At 43.9% G+C, this 13,568-nt stretch overlaps 1 protein-coding gene across 1 annotated transcript in view; it reads left to right on the top strand.

Annotated features, from left to right (window-relative positions):
- Positions 1 to 13,568, top strand: part of M6PR (mannose-6-phosphate receptor, cation dependent) — a 69,214-nt gene that overhangs the window by 16,809 nt on the left and 38,837 nt on the right. The window contains exon 2 of the mRNA XM_069242959.1: positions 9,331 to 9,492. Coding sequence (XP_069099060.1) covers positions 9,331 to 9,492 — 162 coding nt within the window. The remainder of the gene's footprint in view (positions 1 to 9,330; positions 9,493 to 13,568) is intronic.

The following is a 13,568-nucleotide window of genomic DNA, read 5'->3' as shown; positions in this document are numbered from 1 at the left end:
GGAGAGGGGGCTCCTCCATGTTCTTTGCAAAGGGGCACCCTCCAGTTTCGTTACGTCACTGATTGCCACTGTAGTTCCTGACACTGAACAAAACTACTTTGTGTGGCAATATGCTCCTTGTGGAATGCGATCACTCACAGTAAAGCCAGCCGAAAGAGAGAGAAATAGAAGTTTAATAAAAACAAAATGTCTTTGTTAACACCAGACCTAATTAGGGACCAAGACCCACATGTAGGTAGCTTTTTGCATGTCGCAAACAGCGACTTTCGCTGTTTGCGACGTGCAAAAAGCACACTGCGATGCACAAACCCAGTTTTGCGATTCAGTAACCTGGTTACCGAATCACAAAACGGGTTTGCGACTCGCAATTAGTAAGGGGTGTTCCCTTCCTAATTGCAACTCGCAGTGCAATGTAGGATTGTTTTGTGACCGCGAACGCGGGCGCAAACCAATCGCAGTTTGCACCCATTTCAAATGGGTGCTAACACTTTCGCAAAAGGGAAGGGATCCCCATGGGACCCCTTTCCCATTGTGAATGTCACTGTAAAATTTTTTCAGAGCAAGCAGTGGTCCTGTGGACCACTGCCTGCTCTGAAAAAATGAAACGAAAACGTTTCATTTTTCGTTCTTGTTATGCATCTCGTTTTCCTTTAAGGAAAACGGGCTGCATTACAAAAAAAACTGCTTTATTGAAAAGCAGTCACAGACATGGTGGTCTGCTGTCTCCAGCAGGCCACCATTCGTGAGGGGGTCGCAAATTGCGACCCACCTCATGATTATTCATGATGTGGGCATTTGCGAAGCCCTTGCGAATCACAGATGGTGTCAAGGACACCATCCTACATTCGGATTTGCGACTCGCAATTTGCAGGTCACAAATCTGAACCTACCTACTTGTGGCCCCAAATTCTTAAAGAAAGTCACAAAAGTGCACCCATGGTATATGTCATACCCCTATAAAATATTTGTGAACTGTATTTTTGCGTGGGTAAATACGATGTGTAGATTTGCTCATGTGAAAATCTATTGAGCATTTGCAAGTTCATTTTCCCTCCAGCCACTTTCTTCCCAACCCTGGAAGAAGTTCTAATTCTGCCATTGTCAGGAGTAAATGTCCAACCTTTCTTATTATGGGAAAATATTAGAGAGAAGCTGGTAAAAATCTTTAAAACATGCAGGTTAGTAGGTTTGCAGACTCAAAGGCATTCCAGCCCTGGAACTATTGCTCACTGCTTCCTCCAGCCCCAGTATGCAGATCTGCAGAAAGGTGGCAAAATAAGGAAATTGCTACAGTAGGGATTGAAACTCCAAGTATTCAAGCCCTACTATGGTAGTAGCCCTGGCATAATCAGAGAGGCTATTAATTGCTGCCATAATTTGTCGCCACACTACATGGTACCAAAGGGACAAGTAGATCTTTTTACAGGACAAGTAGATTTGAGAAGCAACCTGTCCCCTGGACAAGTAGATATTTTAATAAATTCCACACCCCTGCCTGTCTTCCCAATAACATCCGAAGAAACGTCCCTTGTGAACATTTCAGCAGTTCCGACTCAAGATGGGATTGTTTGGGATAAAGTGCCCTTTGATATATATGGTCCTACTGAGGTCATTCAAATTCCATACTTGTTTAGAATTTCAACAAGTAATGTTATTACACCTGGTGTTGTTTCCGAAGACTGGGATGATAAAACAGTTGAGTCTATGCTTTCTGAGCTTGAATATTATGCTGTCTTTGAAAGTGAAGATGTATAAATGAACACTGTGAATTATGGAGAAGTGTTTTGTTATCACCATTACGGACATTACATTCTGCACAGAGCTAGTACACCAAGATTCGTCTTTAATCACACACAACGGGAACATTGTCCGGCTCCACCTGTGGGGAGCTCTAAAACATATATTGAAAAGGTTGCATATTTTACTGGGCATGACACTAGAAATGCTGAGTCGTATTACTTTAAATTGCCACCTTCTTAAGTGAGAAAAAAACTGCTAACAGACACACATTTGATCTATTCAGACTCCTTTGTTCCCCGGCTTGCAGTTGAAGGAAATGAGTACTGGAAATACATATTGATTTGAAGAATGTATGGGGAAAAAGATTGGCAGATAAAGGGTAGGGAAGATTTTTTTTTAGATCATGCCTTATTCCTTTACAAATAGTATTTTTAAATCACACTGCCCAGCAAACCTCCTGTTTGGGGTTGGCAAAAGTAAAAGAATTAAACCTGACCAGTATCCCCATACCAGCTAAATTTCACAATTGGCAAACATTTTTGAATGTCACTGAAGATCAGCTCACTGCTTGGGTTCAGAACAATACCTTTAATTCCTCGCGGGTGGTTATTGTGGCCAATGGTCACAAATAGTTGCCGGGAACGTTCTGTTAATTTCTTAGGATGTTTCAGGACAAGCAGGCCACACCATCACTATGTCTCGGCTCAATATTCAGATATTGTTACTACATATAGGCCCTTATTATGACTTTGGCTGTCTCCAAGCAAGACCACCAAAGCCACGGGTGCCAGGAGACCAGGAGACCGCCAGTGCTGGTGGTCTTCCGCCCGCCATATAATGGGTACTGCTGGATTTCCGCCACACTTAGGGCGGAAATCAGGCAGTAGCCATGCTGATGGACGGCAGCGCACTGGCTTTGCTACCACCTGCACTGCCCCGCCAGAAGGACACCGCCAGCCGTATTAAGACCAGGTGGTGTTCTGCTGGTGGGGCGCTGCCGGCAGTGGTAGCGCCCCTTCCCTGCCGGACGACCTCCTCGCCGGACAAGGTAAGTCGGGAGCCCAACAGGGGAGGGAGAGTGGGGGGTGTTGTGTGTGGTGTCTGCGTGTGTGTATGAATGCGCGTGTTTGAATGTGACTCTGAGTGCTGTGGTGTACGCATGGTCATATGCGTGTGTGTGAAGGCATGAATGAATGTTGAAGTGAGTGAGTGTCTGCAAATCGGTGTGTATGCTTGTGAGTATGCTTGTTTGGATATATTTGTGTATATGTGAGTGAATGCGTTGCCTGAATGCGTGTGAATATGTGTGAGTGAATGCATGCCTGAATGCATGTGAGTATGTGTGAGTGAATGCATGTATGTGTGAGTGAATGCGTGTATGGATGAGTGTGAGTGGATGCGTGTCTGGAAATGTAAGTGAATGGGTGTATGCGTGGTGGGTGTATGTGTGCGGGGAGGGTGCATGTCATGTAAGTAGGGGCGGTGTCATTTAAGCAGCACGGTGGGGGCGTCATGTAAGTAGGGAGGCACTGTGACTGTAGAGCGGTGGGGGACGCCATCTGTGTAAGGGTGGTTAGATGCTTGCTGGGGGGGGGGGGGTTGGGGTCTACTGGTGACAGGGAAGGAATTCCCTGACACCGGTAGCCCTACCACCATGGTTTTCGTGGCGGTGCTACCGCCGTGGAATCCATGGCAGTAGGCTGGCTCATAATGCCGCCGGCAGTCTGCTGTGGACCGCCGGGTCGGAGATGTGCATCTCTGGCCTGGCAGTTCATAACCCATGGCGGTATGAGTGGAGATGTGGCGGGTTGGCAGCGGCACTCCTAATGCGGCAGTATACACTGCCAGCTTGTTGGCAGTTATACCGCCACATTAACCCTGGTTGCCAAACGACCGCCAGAGTCTAAATGAGGGCCATAGTGTGGGTAAATTGTGCCAAGGATGGTTACGTTCTTCCACCTTAGCAGCTGTTAAAGAACACCTTAGTCTCCTTTCCGAGGAAGCTGACTTACAAGATCTCTTTTTATGTCCCAGGAAACCAAGCTCAAATTGCTTTCTGTATGCCATATATAACGAAATCTGGAAGCTTTCCCAAACGGAAGCTGCTGCACATTTAAGCAGATAGGTAAAGAAAACATGGAAAAGGCTTTAGCTGTTGTTGATAATGGCATGAACACTTTGTCCAACATAATTTACACCCTAAATAATATTGTGTCTTCTGCAATTGACACTATTCAGAATGGCATTTCCTTTTTATAACATGGACGAAGCCTGCTGCACTTCATCATGCAGTTAGGTTGGACATTGCAGGTTCTAAAAAATTGTTGCGTGCCTTGGAAGCATGTTAACGCATCCAAATTATTTGCTACATTTAATTTGTCCAGACACCAACAGATAATGGCTAAAAAAGAAGCTAGTTTCATCATGCTTCACATTGAGAATCTAGAAAAAATGCCTTTTACTGTGGTATAAATTCCCTTGGCTGCATGGTTAATACATGGAGTTATAAATCTGCCAATTACCACCTTTAGTTTCACAAACTGTTTAAAACAGTTTGCAGTAGGCCGATTTGAGCTGCTAGGAGACAGTTACATGCATAAAGTGTGGGAGTTGCCTTTCGATTTTAAATGTATGAACAGCGAAACAGAGGTCTTTCTTAGCAGCGGAAGCAAATGTGAGAACACTGTTAGTCATTCTGTGATTTGTAAGCAGGGCCTTGGCAACACAGAGATCATGAATTTGGCATGCTATCTGAAGTGTACTCCTGTCTCTTTGGTTCATCCAGTATTTCAGATACTTTTTAATGGAAGGTCTGTGGTGCTGAACGATAAAAGCTGTTGTGCTAAGAGTCCAGGAATTTCTAATGTGATTTTGATTTCTCGAATGGTAACTTGTTGCGGCCATGTTTCCCTCCCCCCCCACCCCCACACACACACAGCTACACACACACACACACACGATGTAAGGGTAGCAGACTTGTGGCCCCACATTGCTACTTCAAATATAAATTTTGACAAGCTGAGCAGACTAAAGGCATCAGCCAAAGAGCCCTGCGATCTCCAGATAGCAAGGTCATCAGCTGAGATCCAGTTCCTGTTAAATACCAATATCCCCAGGCATTTTGGAGAGTTAGTGACCAGAATTCTCAACGCATCTAACACTGTGGGGATTGTGCACTTTTTTTATGTTGTTGGCTCAGGATTTGTCAACACGTTCCAGACTGTGTTTGGAGTCATACCTTCCACCATACCTTCACTCTTTTCAAGTGTGTTTGGTAGATTCCGAATTACTTTGGCATTAAATGGAGGTGTTCTGCTGCTGCTATTTTTGATACACAGTGGTTGTCCCTTCTCAGCAAAGCGGAGTGATAGAGCTACAACCAGCCCAGGTGGGTCACGAGCGCATGATGCAGTACTATGGAGCTTCCTTGCTGAATTGGGCACTGGCATTCTGACCAGATCTAACGTGTATGCAGCCAGTTTTCCAGTGCATCTGATGCTTCTTCGAATGTGCACAAATAATGTGTCTTGCTGAACAGCCTGTGCCTCTTGTGGACAAGGATCTGTTAATGTTCTCTATGAGGGTTCATTCACAGACATGCCCCTTCAGACTGAGGTTGATTTGCGAGGCATCCTATAAGCCACCGCTTGTGGATTTGTGGGCCCCAATGACATCTTGCACAATGGATGGTGCTGCCCTCACAGTTCCTTCTGCAACTGAGGCTTCTGCACACTTCTGCTCCCTTGATCTTTCCGCCAACGCATTGATCAACTTGTCGCCTGCCAAAGTGGAGTCCTTTCTGGTCTCAGTCTCTATTGATGACATCAAGGACTTCCTGCGGGACCATAATTACTGTTAAAAACTTGACCATTGGCTTTTTAAAAACTGTAAAATGTGACAACAAATTACCTTTAATTCAGCCTCTCTGTTGGCCTGCTTTGCTTGTGAACTTAGTCGTTTTGTATCTCTTGTGTTTGTTTTTTTAAGTATGCTTTTAGAGTTTGTTACAGCATTCTTAGGCTTTTAGGTTTTGGACTCTTACACTCTTTGGACTCTTGTTTCGGCAATAGAGGAGGGTGTTGTGTGTCCATTTTAGTTCCTGGCCTGGGCACATAAGTTCTGGCTTAGCTGAGTCTTGCCCTTTGACCTAGATAACATGCTCTGATTTAATTTATTCATTTTAGCACAGCTTGCATTTTAGTGGTAGTGTTTTTATTTCCCAATCAGTTGCCATTACGCAGAAGCTTCATTATCAGTGATTCTGCATGTTAAATTGTCATCATGTCCTTTCACTCTCTATTGACAAGAACAGAATGAGAACCACACAGTATAATGTTATGATATTGCCAAGACTGCGTAAACGGTTTAACATTTAGGTACATACGCGCGCCAGACTGATTTTGCAAAAGGAAAACATTGTCCTTACAAAAACACCTTGTGGGCCAAAGGCAATTAGAGGGGGTTCCAGCCAGGATTTCCATCTACTCTGCATATTTCTTTGCAGCCGACCTCAGCCTTTGTCTCTCTATGGACCCTGATCTGGAGACCGGAGGCCAGACCTTGTACCAAGGTAACAGGGGTGGTGTGTGATTCTCGTGGACACTGCACAGGTAGATTTGGCTAACACTGCCATGCTCTCACTATAGGCTAGAGTAGTGGTTCCCAATCTGTGCATCGCGGCTCCCCGGTGCGCTGTCAAAACTAGCTAGGGTCGCTGCACACAGTTTGGGAGCCAAAGCTGTAGCCTCGTCTACACCCTGCATTCCTTTCTTCCATTTACATCTTGTCTTTACTCTTTTGCTCCTACTGCCATCTTTTTTCTTCTCTTTCACATCCTTATCTTACCCCATTTCATGATCCCCTTTGCCATTATGCTTCTTGTTATCTCCTTTCTCTAGCTTTCGTCTTATCGACTTCTCATGGCTCCTTAAACTGCTAGTGCCAGTTTTCCTTTTTGTTTACCCCCTTTCTTCTCTGTTCTCCATTTCACACTTGTGCCCTTCTCCTCTTTTCCTATTTCCCCCTTTCTTTTGTCTCAGTAGCCTGTCTCTCTTCTCTTTCTGCACTCTCCATGTCTGCTGTATATTTTTCTTTCTCCTCCACCTTCATAAACAGACATGCAACTGCAATCTCCGGCTTTTAGCCTTTCACCGCGCCTCTGAGTTCCCCTTTCTTCACTGCGCCCCAGAACAACACTCTAGCAGAGAAAAGCAAACACGGAGGAAGCCCTAAAAAGGGTCTCGTAAAAACATGATAGCATTTAATTAAATAAACCATTACCAGTGATGTGGTTCCTCGCATCCCTGCTGCTCCTGGACCCGCTGCACGCCAGATAGCTATGCCACTGACTTTTAGTAGCTGATCTTAGTCATTAAAAATATTCAACCTGAATGCACTTCAGGAAGTCTTTTTATGCCATTCTAAGATAAAATGTGAAAAGTACCAGGTACCTGTATTTCACAATATCACATCGTGGTTGCTACTCGGATCGATCGTTTTTCCAAGATTATTTGTATTTGTTATTTTCAGTTATTTATTGCAACTATTGCAACAAAAAGGCACAAGAAATGCTGTAAGTATTAACAGTTAGATGGTACATAAGCAATTATAATGCTGGTGGGAAGATATAGAGCAGGCTATATCAGGTGATGAGAGTTCTCTGTTTAACACAGACATGACAGTACAAACAAATGTCCAATATACATATGTACAACGCCCGGTGCACGTAGAAGCAGAGGGTGGTAAGCACATAGTGATTATGACTCACCTAACATGAAGTGATGTTTGATATCAGACTTAAAGAAGGTTAGTGAATAGATGGGGCAGGTTTGTCAGAATTTTTGGGTGTGCTCTGGTCACAAAGGTGATACTGAGCCCCTCTCTTGTTTTATTGTGACACCTAGTGGTGGCTGATTATCGAAAAAAACTCAGCGCTGTTTTTTTTTTTTTAAGTCTTAAGATGGAATGTTGTATTTTTCTGTGTTTTGCGGTCAGTAGGCTCATTGAGCTGGGGGCCAAGGGCCAGCTGTTGACGTTCCCCAAACCATGCATGCCAATAGATCCGGTTCAGGAGGGAGGGCTTCCTATTTTTTAAGCAAAAATAGCTTTATTTTGTATGCCTCACCCTTGAAATTGCCTCTGCCTCATAGTCTATGATTATAATCTCTTCATCGGCTTCATCCTAATTATTTCCAGTGGAAAAAAAATGAAAGTACTTCTGAGGCCAGGCTTACATCCCACCACCATGAAAAAAACAGTAACATAATGGGGAGCCGCGGCCCACAGCCAGTAGGTCAAGGGAGCCTAGGGTCGATCGAAAAAAGTTTGGGAAACACTGACCTAGAGAATAGTCTTTTTAGATAGGAATTATATATTCATGTTATTGGTCTTTCAAAAGTGTCATTTCTCTTTTTCCCCCAACTCTAAAAAATTGAATAATCTGCAAAAGAACATCATAGATATACTGATGAGTGGCAAGTTTTGAGGCATGTCTTGTTTTGCTCTAACTGCCGAAGCTGCTCTAGGAGCAGTGTCACTTCACTGAGATTCAAGGTCATTGAAATGGTGCATGCTCTTTCTAAAAATATCCAATGCATTTGTGAACAATATCAAGGGTTTTTTAACTGAAAAAGTGCATCAAAATACAGACGCTCTTTTGAAAAGAATCATATAAGATAATGTAACAGTGAGAGTGATGCCTCCGAGTACTGTATTATGAGAATATTCTCGAAATCCTCGGGGGAAAAGTTTGTATAAAATGTGATGATACTTCAAACAGTGCCCAAATAATACTGCTCTGTGGAAAAAAAGCCAGAAGAATTATGTGCCGGAATAAACTGCCTCCTGGTCGTTCTGTTCTGAAGAATAGTGTCCTGTGGATTAGAGTCATGAACCGGAAAGGAGAACTTGAAATATGAGCAAAAAATTGAAGATCTCAGTAGTTTTAATTTAACTCCTGTGAGTCAGCTCATAGGTGTTTGTTTCTTTTTCTGTTTCTCAAACTGTTTTTGTTAATCCATTGTATTCTTCATATAACTTGAAATGGTGCAGGTGGATGTTTATCTTTCCAAAAATGATCTTTTATAGCCTAAAAGTCTGCTGAAGTTGGCTACACTGACTATAAAAGGCCCACTCCAGCGTTAAAGTTTTGAACCGAAGATGAGGACCTTTAACAAGGGAGCGGGACTCTAATGGCCTGTATAGCCTGCTACTGCAGCCTGTAAGGCTATTAGAACATTCCACCACTAGAGGGCAGAATGCTCTAATAAATAAAACCAAGGCCTCGGGGAGCCCAAGGGGATTGAAATCCCCTGGGGCTCTGTGAGGCCTTTGCTCACTGCTTTTGCTGTGAAAGGCAAACCTTGTATTGTTGGAGCTCCAGGCTTCTACCAGCCATTAGAAGCCGGAGCACTGCATTGTCTTCAATGGAGCTCTCAGCATTCCAATGTTCCTATGAACAATGAATCACCTGAAAGGTAAAGCAGGATTAGTGACTGGATTAGAGTGCTGGGCATGCAGCTTCACCTTGAAGTGGGCTTGTTGCAGCTGTTGGATTAGTCTTCAGCTAACTGATGTTTCTTTTCTCCTCAGGATGGCGCAGTTTCCCATCTACAGCTGGTCTGCAGTGATGTTCCTCACCCTAGCAGGAAGAGCAGTGGGAGACCTTGATTGCAACTTAGCAGGAGAAGACAAGCAGGAGTCCGAGTTGGAGAAGGCTGTGCTGGCATCTCTGGCCCCCTTGAGAAATAGAATGTAAGCGGCATCTGTCTTAAAAGAATGGGCAATGGGAAGGAGTAGAGGAACAAGGTTGTCAGAAGTGGGCAGGGTATGGCAGCAGAGAGGTTACTGAAGAGCAGGATCACTTTCTTCTCAAACCTTTGGCAGGCTGTGATTCTCTGCCCCTCTTTGTATTACATGTTTAGTCCCTGCAACCCCAACTCTTTCCCATTCTATGCATTGCATATGTTCTCCAGAATATGTAGCACCAGTGTGTCCTTTTCTAGAAAGTGTTGCCACAAGGTGCTTGCTTTTCTCTCTTTAATCAGTTAGAGTTCTGTGGCCGTTCGCACTCCAAGTGTTAGCTTCTGTGTTGTTTTGGGAGGTCTAGAGGGGGAAGGAAGGTGAATGATAAATCTGAATAAAAAAATGAATCCCAGGTTCCTTACATTTTTTTCCAGTGCTGGTGACCATTTCGATGGAATTGTATTGATTGTTACGCTGCCAAATAGCAGGATTTCATTTTTATTATAACATTGGAATGTTGGAAGCTCCGTTGGAGACAGTGGAGTGGTCCGGGCTTCTAATGACTGGTAAAAGCCTGGAGCCTCAACATTCCAATTTTCTTTGTTCACGTCAATAGCTGTGACCAACGGCCTCACGGAGCCCGAGGGATTTCAGTCCCCTCTGGCTCTGTGAGGGCTTTGTTGTGTTTATTAGACAATCTGCCCTCTAGTGGCAGAATGTTCTCATAGCCCTATAGTCCTTCGTAGCTGAGCCATACCTGCCATTAAAGTCCCGCTTTCTTGTTTAACGCTGGAACGGGCATTTACTAGTCAGTGTAGCCCTCTACGGCGGGCTCGAAGGCTATAGTGGTGCATATGTTTTAGGCTTTCTGTGATAGTTGATTTCTTTCTGAAATTTTTATTCAAGCCAAGGTTGATTTCGATATCTGTGTACAGTTGGAATTGTAAGCAAATTGTATTCTATTAATTGAGTTACTGGGCATATGTATATGTTGAAGAATATTGATAGTATGAATGAGACTTGAGGCACTGTGCACTATTACAACTGCACTTTGTGGACTAAATTGTGCTTAATTGACTCCGATTGTAGAGGAAAAATTTGAACAATACTAGGGATGGATGTGTGTGTGTGATTCTAGTAATTTATTTTAAAGGAGTGTATCATGGCCTACTGTGCGAGGGCAAAAGGATCGGATAACAAATGCTGATCGTCTTTAAGGGTAATGTCCTCTTTTGGCTACTGTGGTTTTTGTCCCAATGGTCTTAATCTGGTCTATGTCAGAGATTAAGTTTGCAGTTCTGTTGTGACTGGACCCAGGCAATTTCTATTAATGCAAGTTCAATCTCTTGTAAATCCTGATTATTAAGGTATTTTAGCGAAATCTTTATTTTAGCTTCATTATGCTTTGCACGTAACAGTCTCATGTGAGATATAGGTAGGAGTAGAAAATATATTGCAGGCAACTACCTAATAAATTGAACACAAATCCTGTCTGATTTTTGTACCAAGTGAATACCTCAATACAATTTTAATGAAGTCAGTTGTCTGAGACATTGATATGGAAACTCACATAAACATCCCTACTTGTATATCTATTCCTCCTGATACAAATATAGGTTTCAGATTTTCTATTCGTAATACTCATGCCTTTTAGCCTAAGCGTTCTTACTCACCTTAGCAAAGAGATCTGATTAAACAAGCGTGACCTCTGCTTTTGGGTTTCCCCCACGTCGACAGGAACCCCTTCTTAACTCTGGTATATTTTGTTTCTTCTCCAGTTGTAACACATTTTTATGCAGTGTTTCATGGCTAAAAACTCAGATGTAAGTGTGCATAACAGGTGGGCCGCCAGATTGCGCAGCCAGATAGCTGATGCTTGATGCAGCTCCACCGACTGGGAGATAATCCGTACAGATCCTCCGTACAGAGGTTCCTTTACCCTTCCCCTACTGGCTGGTACCGTAGTAAAGGGCATCTTGTACATGCTGCCACCACTTGTACGTGAGGGGCCACAGTGGTGCCAGATGGGAAGTGGTTCCTCTCCTGCGGTGCCGCAGCCTGCTTGGCTTGGATCTTTGGAGAAGACTTGATCAGCTTGCTCCTTGGAGCTGCTGATCGAGGCTGCTGTACTCTGTGGGTGATTGGAGGCATTGAACTGGGTCTTGTGCTCAATGAGTGAACCCGCTGGCCATGCAGTGCCCCGCAGCGCTGATCGGGGACTGGGCAAAGCCTCCTCCTGGCTGACACGTGTTTATACAGAGGCCTGCCCCGCATGACTAACTGGAGCTGCGACAGCTTGAGTACCGCTGCATTGGAGCGCCAGGACTGGATTGCCTCACTGAGGTTCTTTATAAGGAAGATGTGCAGGTCCTTGCTCCTCACTTACTAGATGTTTATGATGATGTCCTTTGGACAGGAAGCCTTCCACACACATTGCTCGAAGAGATCATTGTTAGTATATGAAAACCTGGTAAGCTGCCTATTCAATGCGACTCCTATTGTCCACTGTCAGTGATCAATGTGGATGCCAAATTTCTCACCAAGCTACTTGCTACCCGCCTGACTCTATTGATGCCAGGCATTGTCCATCTGGACCAGTTAGGGTTTGTGCCCAGATGTTATACGTCCCACATTATACACACAATGTTTGCACTGCTGCATTTTATTGATTCCCACCTTAAGGAAGCAGCAGTTTTGCTTCCTGTCACCAAGACTTTTGATTCTTAGGAGTAGTCCTATTTGTTTCAGCTGCTGCGGTGCTTAGGCCTTTGTCCTCTGTTTGTTGACTGAATTAAACTTCTTACACCTTGCCCTGTACCAGATTGCACTTTAATGGCAAAATCGCTGCCTTTTTTCCCATGTCTAGATTCACTAGACAAGGATTCCCCCAGTCACCCATCCTATTTGCTATTGCCTTGCAGCTTTTGGCTGCTTGGATGCCACAGCATCATCCACAAATAGTATTCACCTTCCACAACAAGCATGTGTTAATTTCTATGTTTGTAGATGTTGTGGTGCTTTACTTGTGAGACTCTTAAGTTAATATACCTCCTGTGTTAAGCGAGGTTGTTCGCTTTAGTAGACTCAATGGCATCCATATAAACTGGTTTAAATCAGTGCTGTTCCCTCTCAGTGCAAAGATGACCCGCTTCACCACTGAATACCTCTTGCAGTGAGCCGATAGACTGGTTTGTTATTTGGAGATATTGTTGATTCTGGGGACATGAAGGAAATTTGGAGGGCCAACTATGATAAATTGATGATATGGCTTGAGAACCACGTGCTCATTTGGACCCATTTTCCACTGTCCATGGTGGGCAGAATTGCTATTGATAATTTGCTGGTTCTCCCCGAGTTTCTTTATTTTTTCATTAACATCCCCATCCCTCTCTTTGCGCATTTCTTTTGTAAATTCCACACTCAGCTTGTCACCCTAGATTGGACTTGGGAAATAGCCGATAATCATTTGGGAGATGCTTACTCTCCTGTTCGAACAGGGTGGTCGCTGTCCTCCAGACATGGAGTTATACTACTAGTATGTGAAGGCTCACTTCGCACATTTATGGCTCCACCCTCCCCCATGCCAGCCACATTTGACTGTAGATAATGTAGCTCCCTGTTGACAAAGCACTGCATTACATCTGCCTGTTCGCCGCCCTTGCTCAATGGTGGACACTGCTGCATGCACGACTTGGGCATGGGATAGGTTGCACACACAAGCTTGCCTGACTTTCCTGTAGTCACCTATTATTCCCTTGAATGACCAGTGTTTGTTGCAATGTCTGGCAGGAGAGCTTTTCTTCTGCCCCAACGTTTAATTACTACCGAGATGTAATATGTTAACTGAAAAAGGATTTGGTTTGTAACATTATGAAATTTGTTATACACTGATATCTTGTAATTCAGACATCATGGCTAATTAGTGGTGTTTTGCCTTTGCTCCATTTCCTTATGCCAATGCTGCACGTGTTAAAGTAACTTGTGTTCTAGCTTTGGGCATTTTTAGGCCTCACATTAGCCAAGACCATTTAATTTCACTAATGTTATATGTAAAATTATAGGACATTCCATTGGTTCCTCTGCAT

This window comes from Pleurodeles waltl, chromosome 7, assembly GCF_031143425.1.
Source record: "Pleurodeles waltl isolate 20211129_DDA chromosome 7, aPleWal1.hap1.20221129, whole genome shotgun sequence".
Classification (NCBI taxonomy): Eukaryota; Metazoa; Chordata; class Amphibia; order Caudata; family Salamandridae; genus Pleurodeles; species Pleurodeles waltl.
This window is presented reverse-complemented; position numbering and strand designations above follow the sequence as displayed.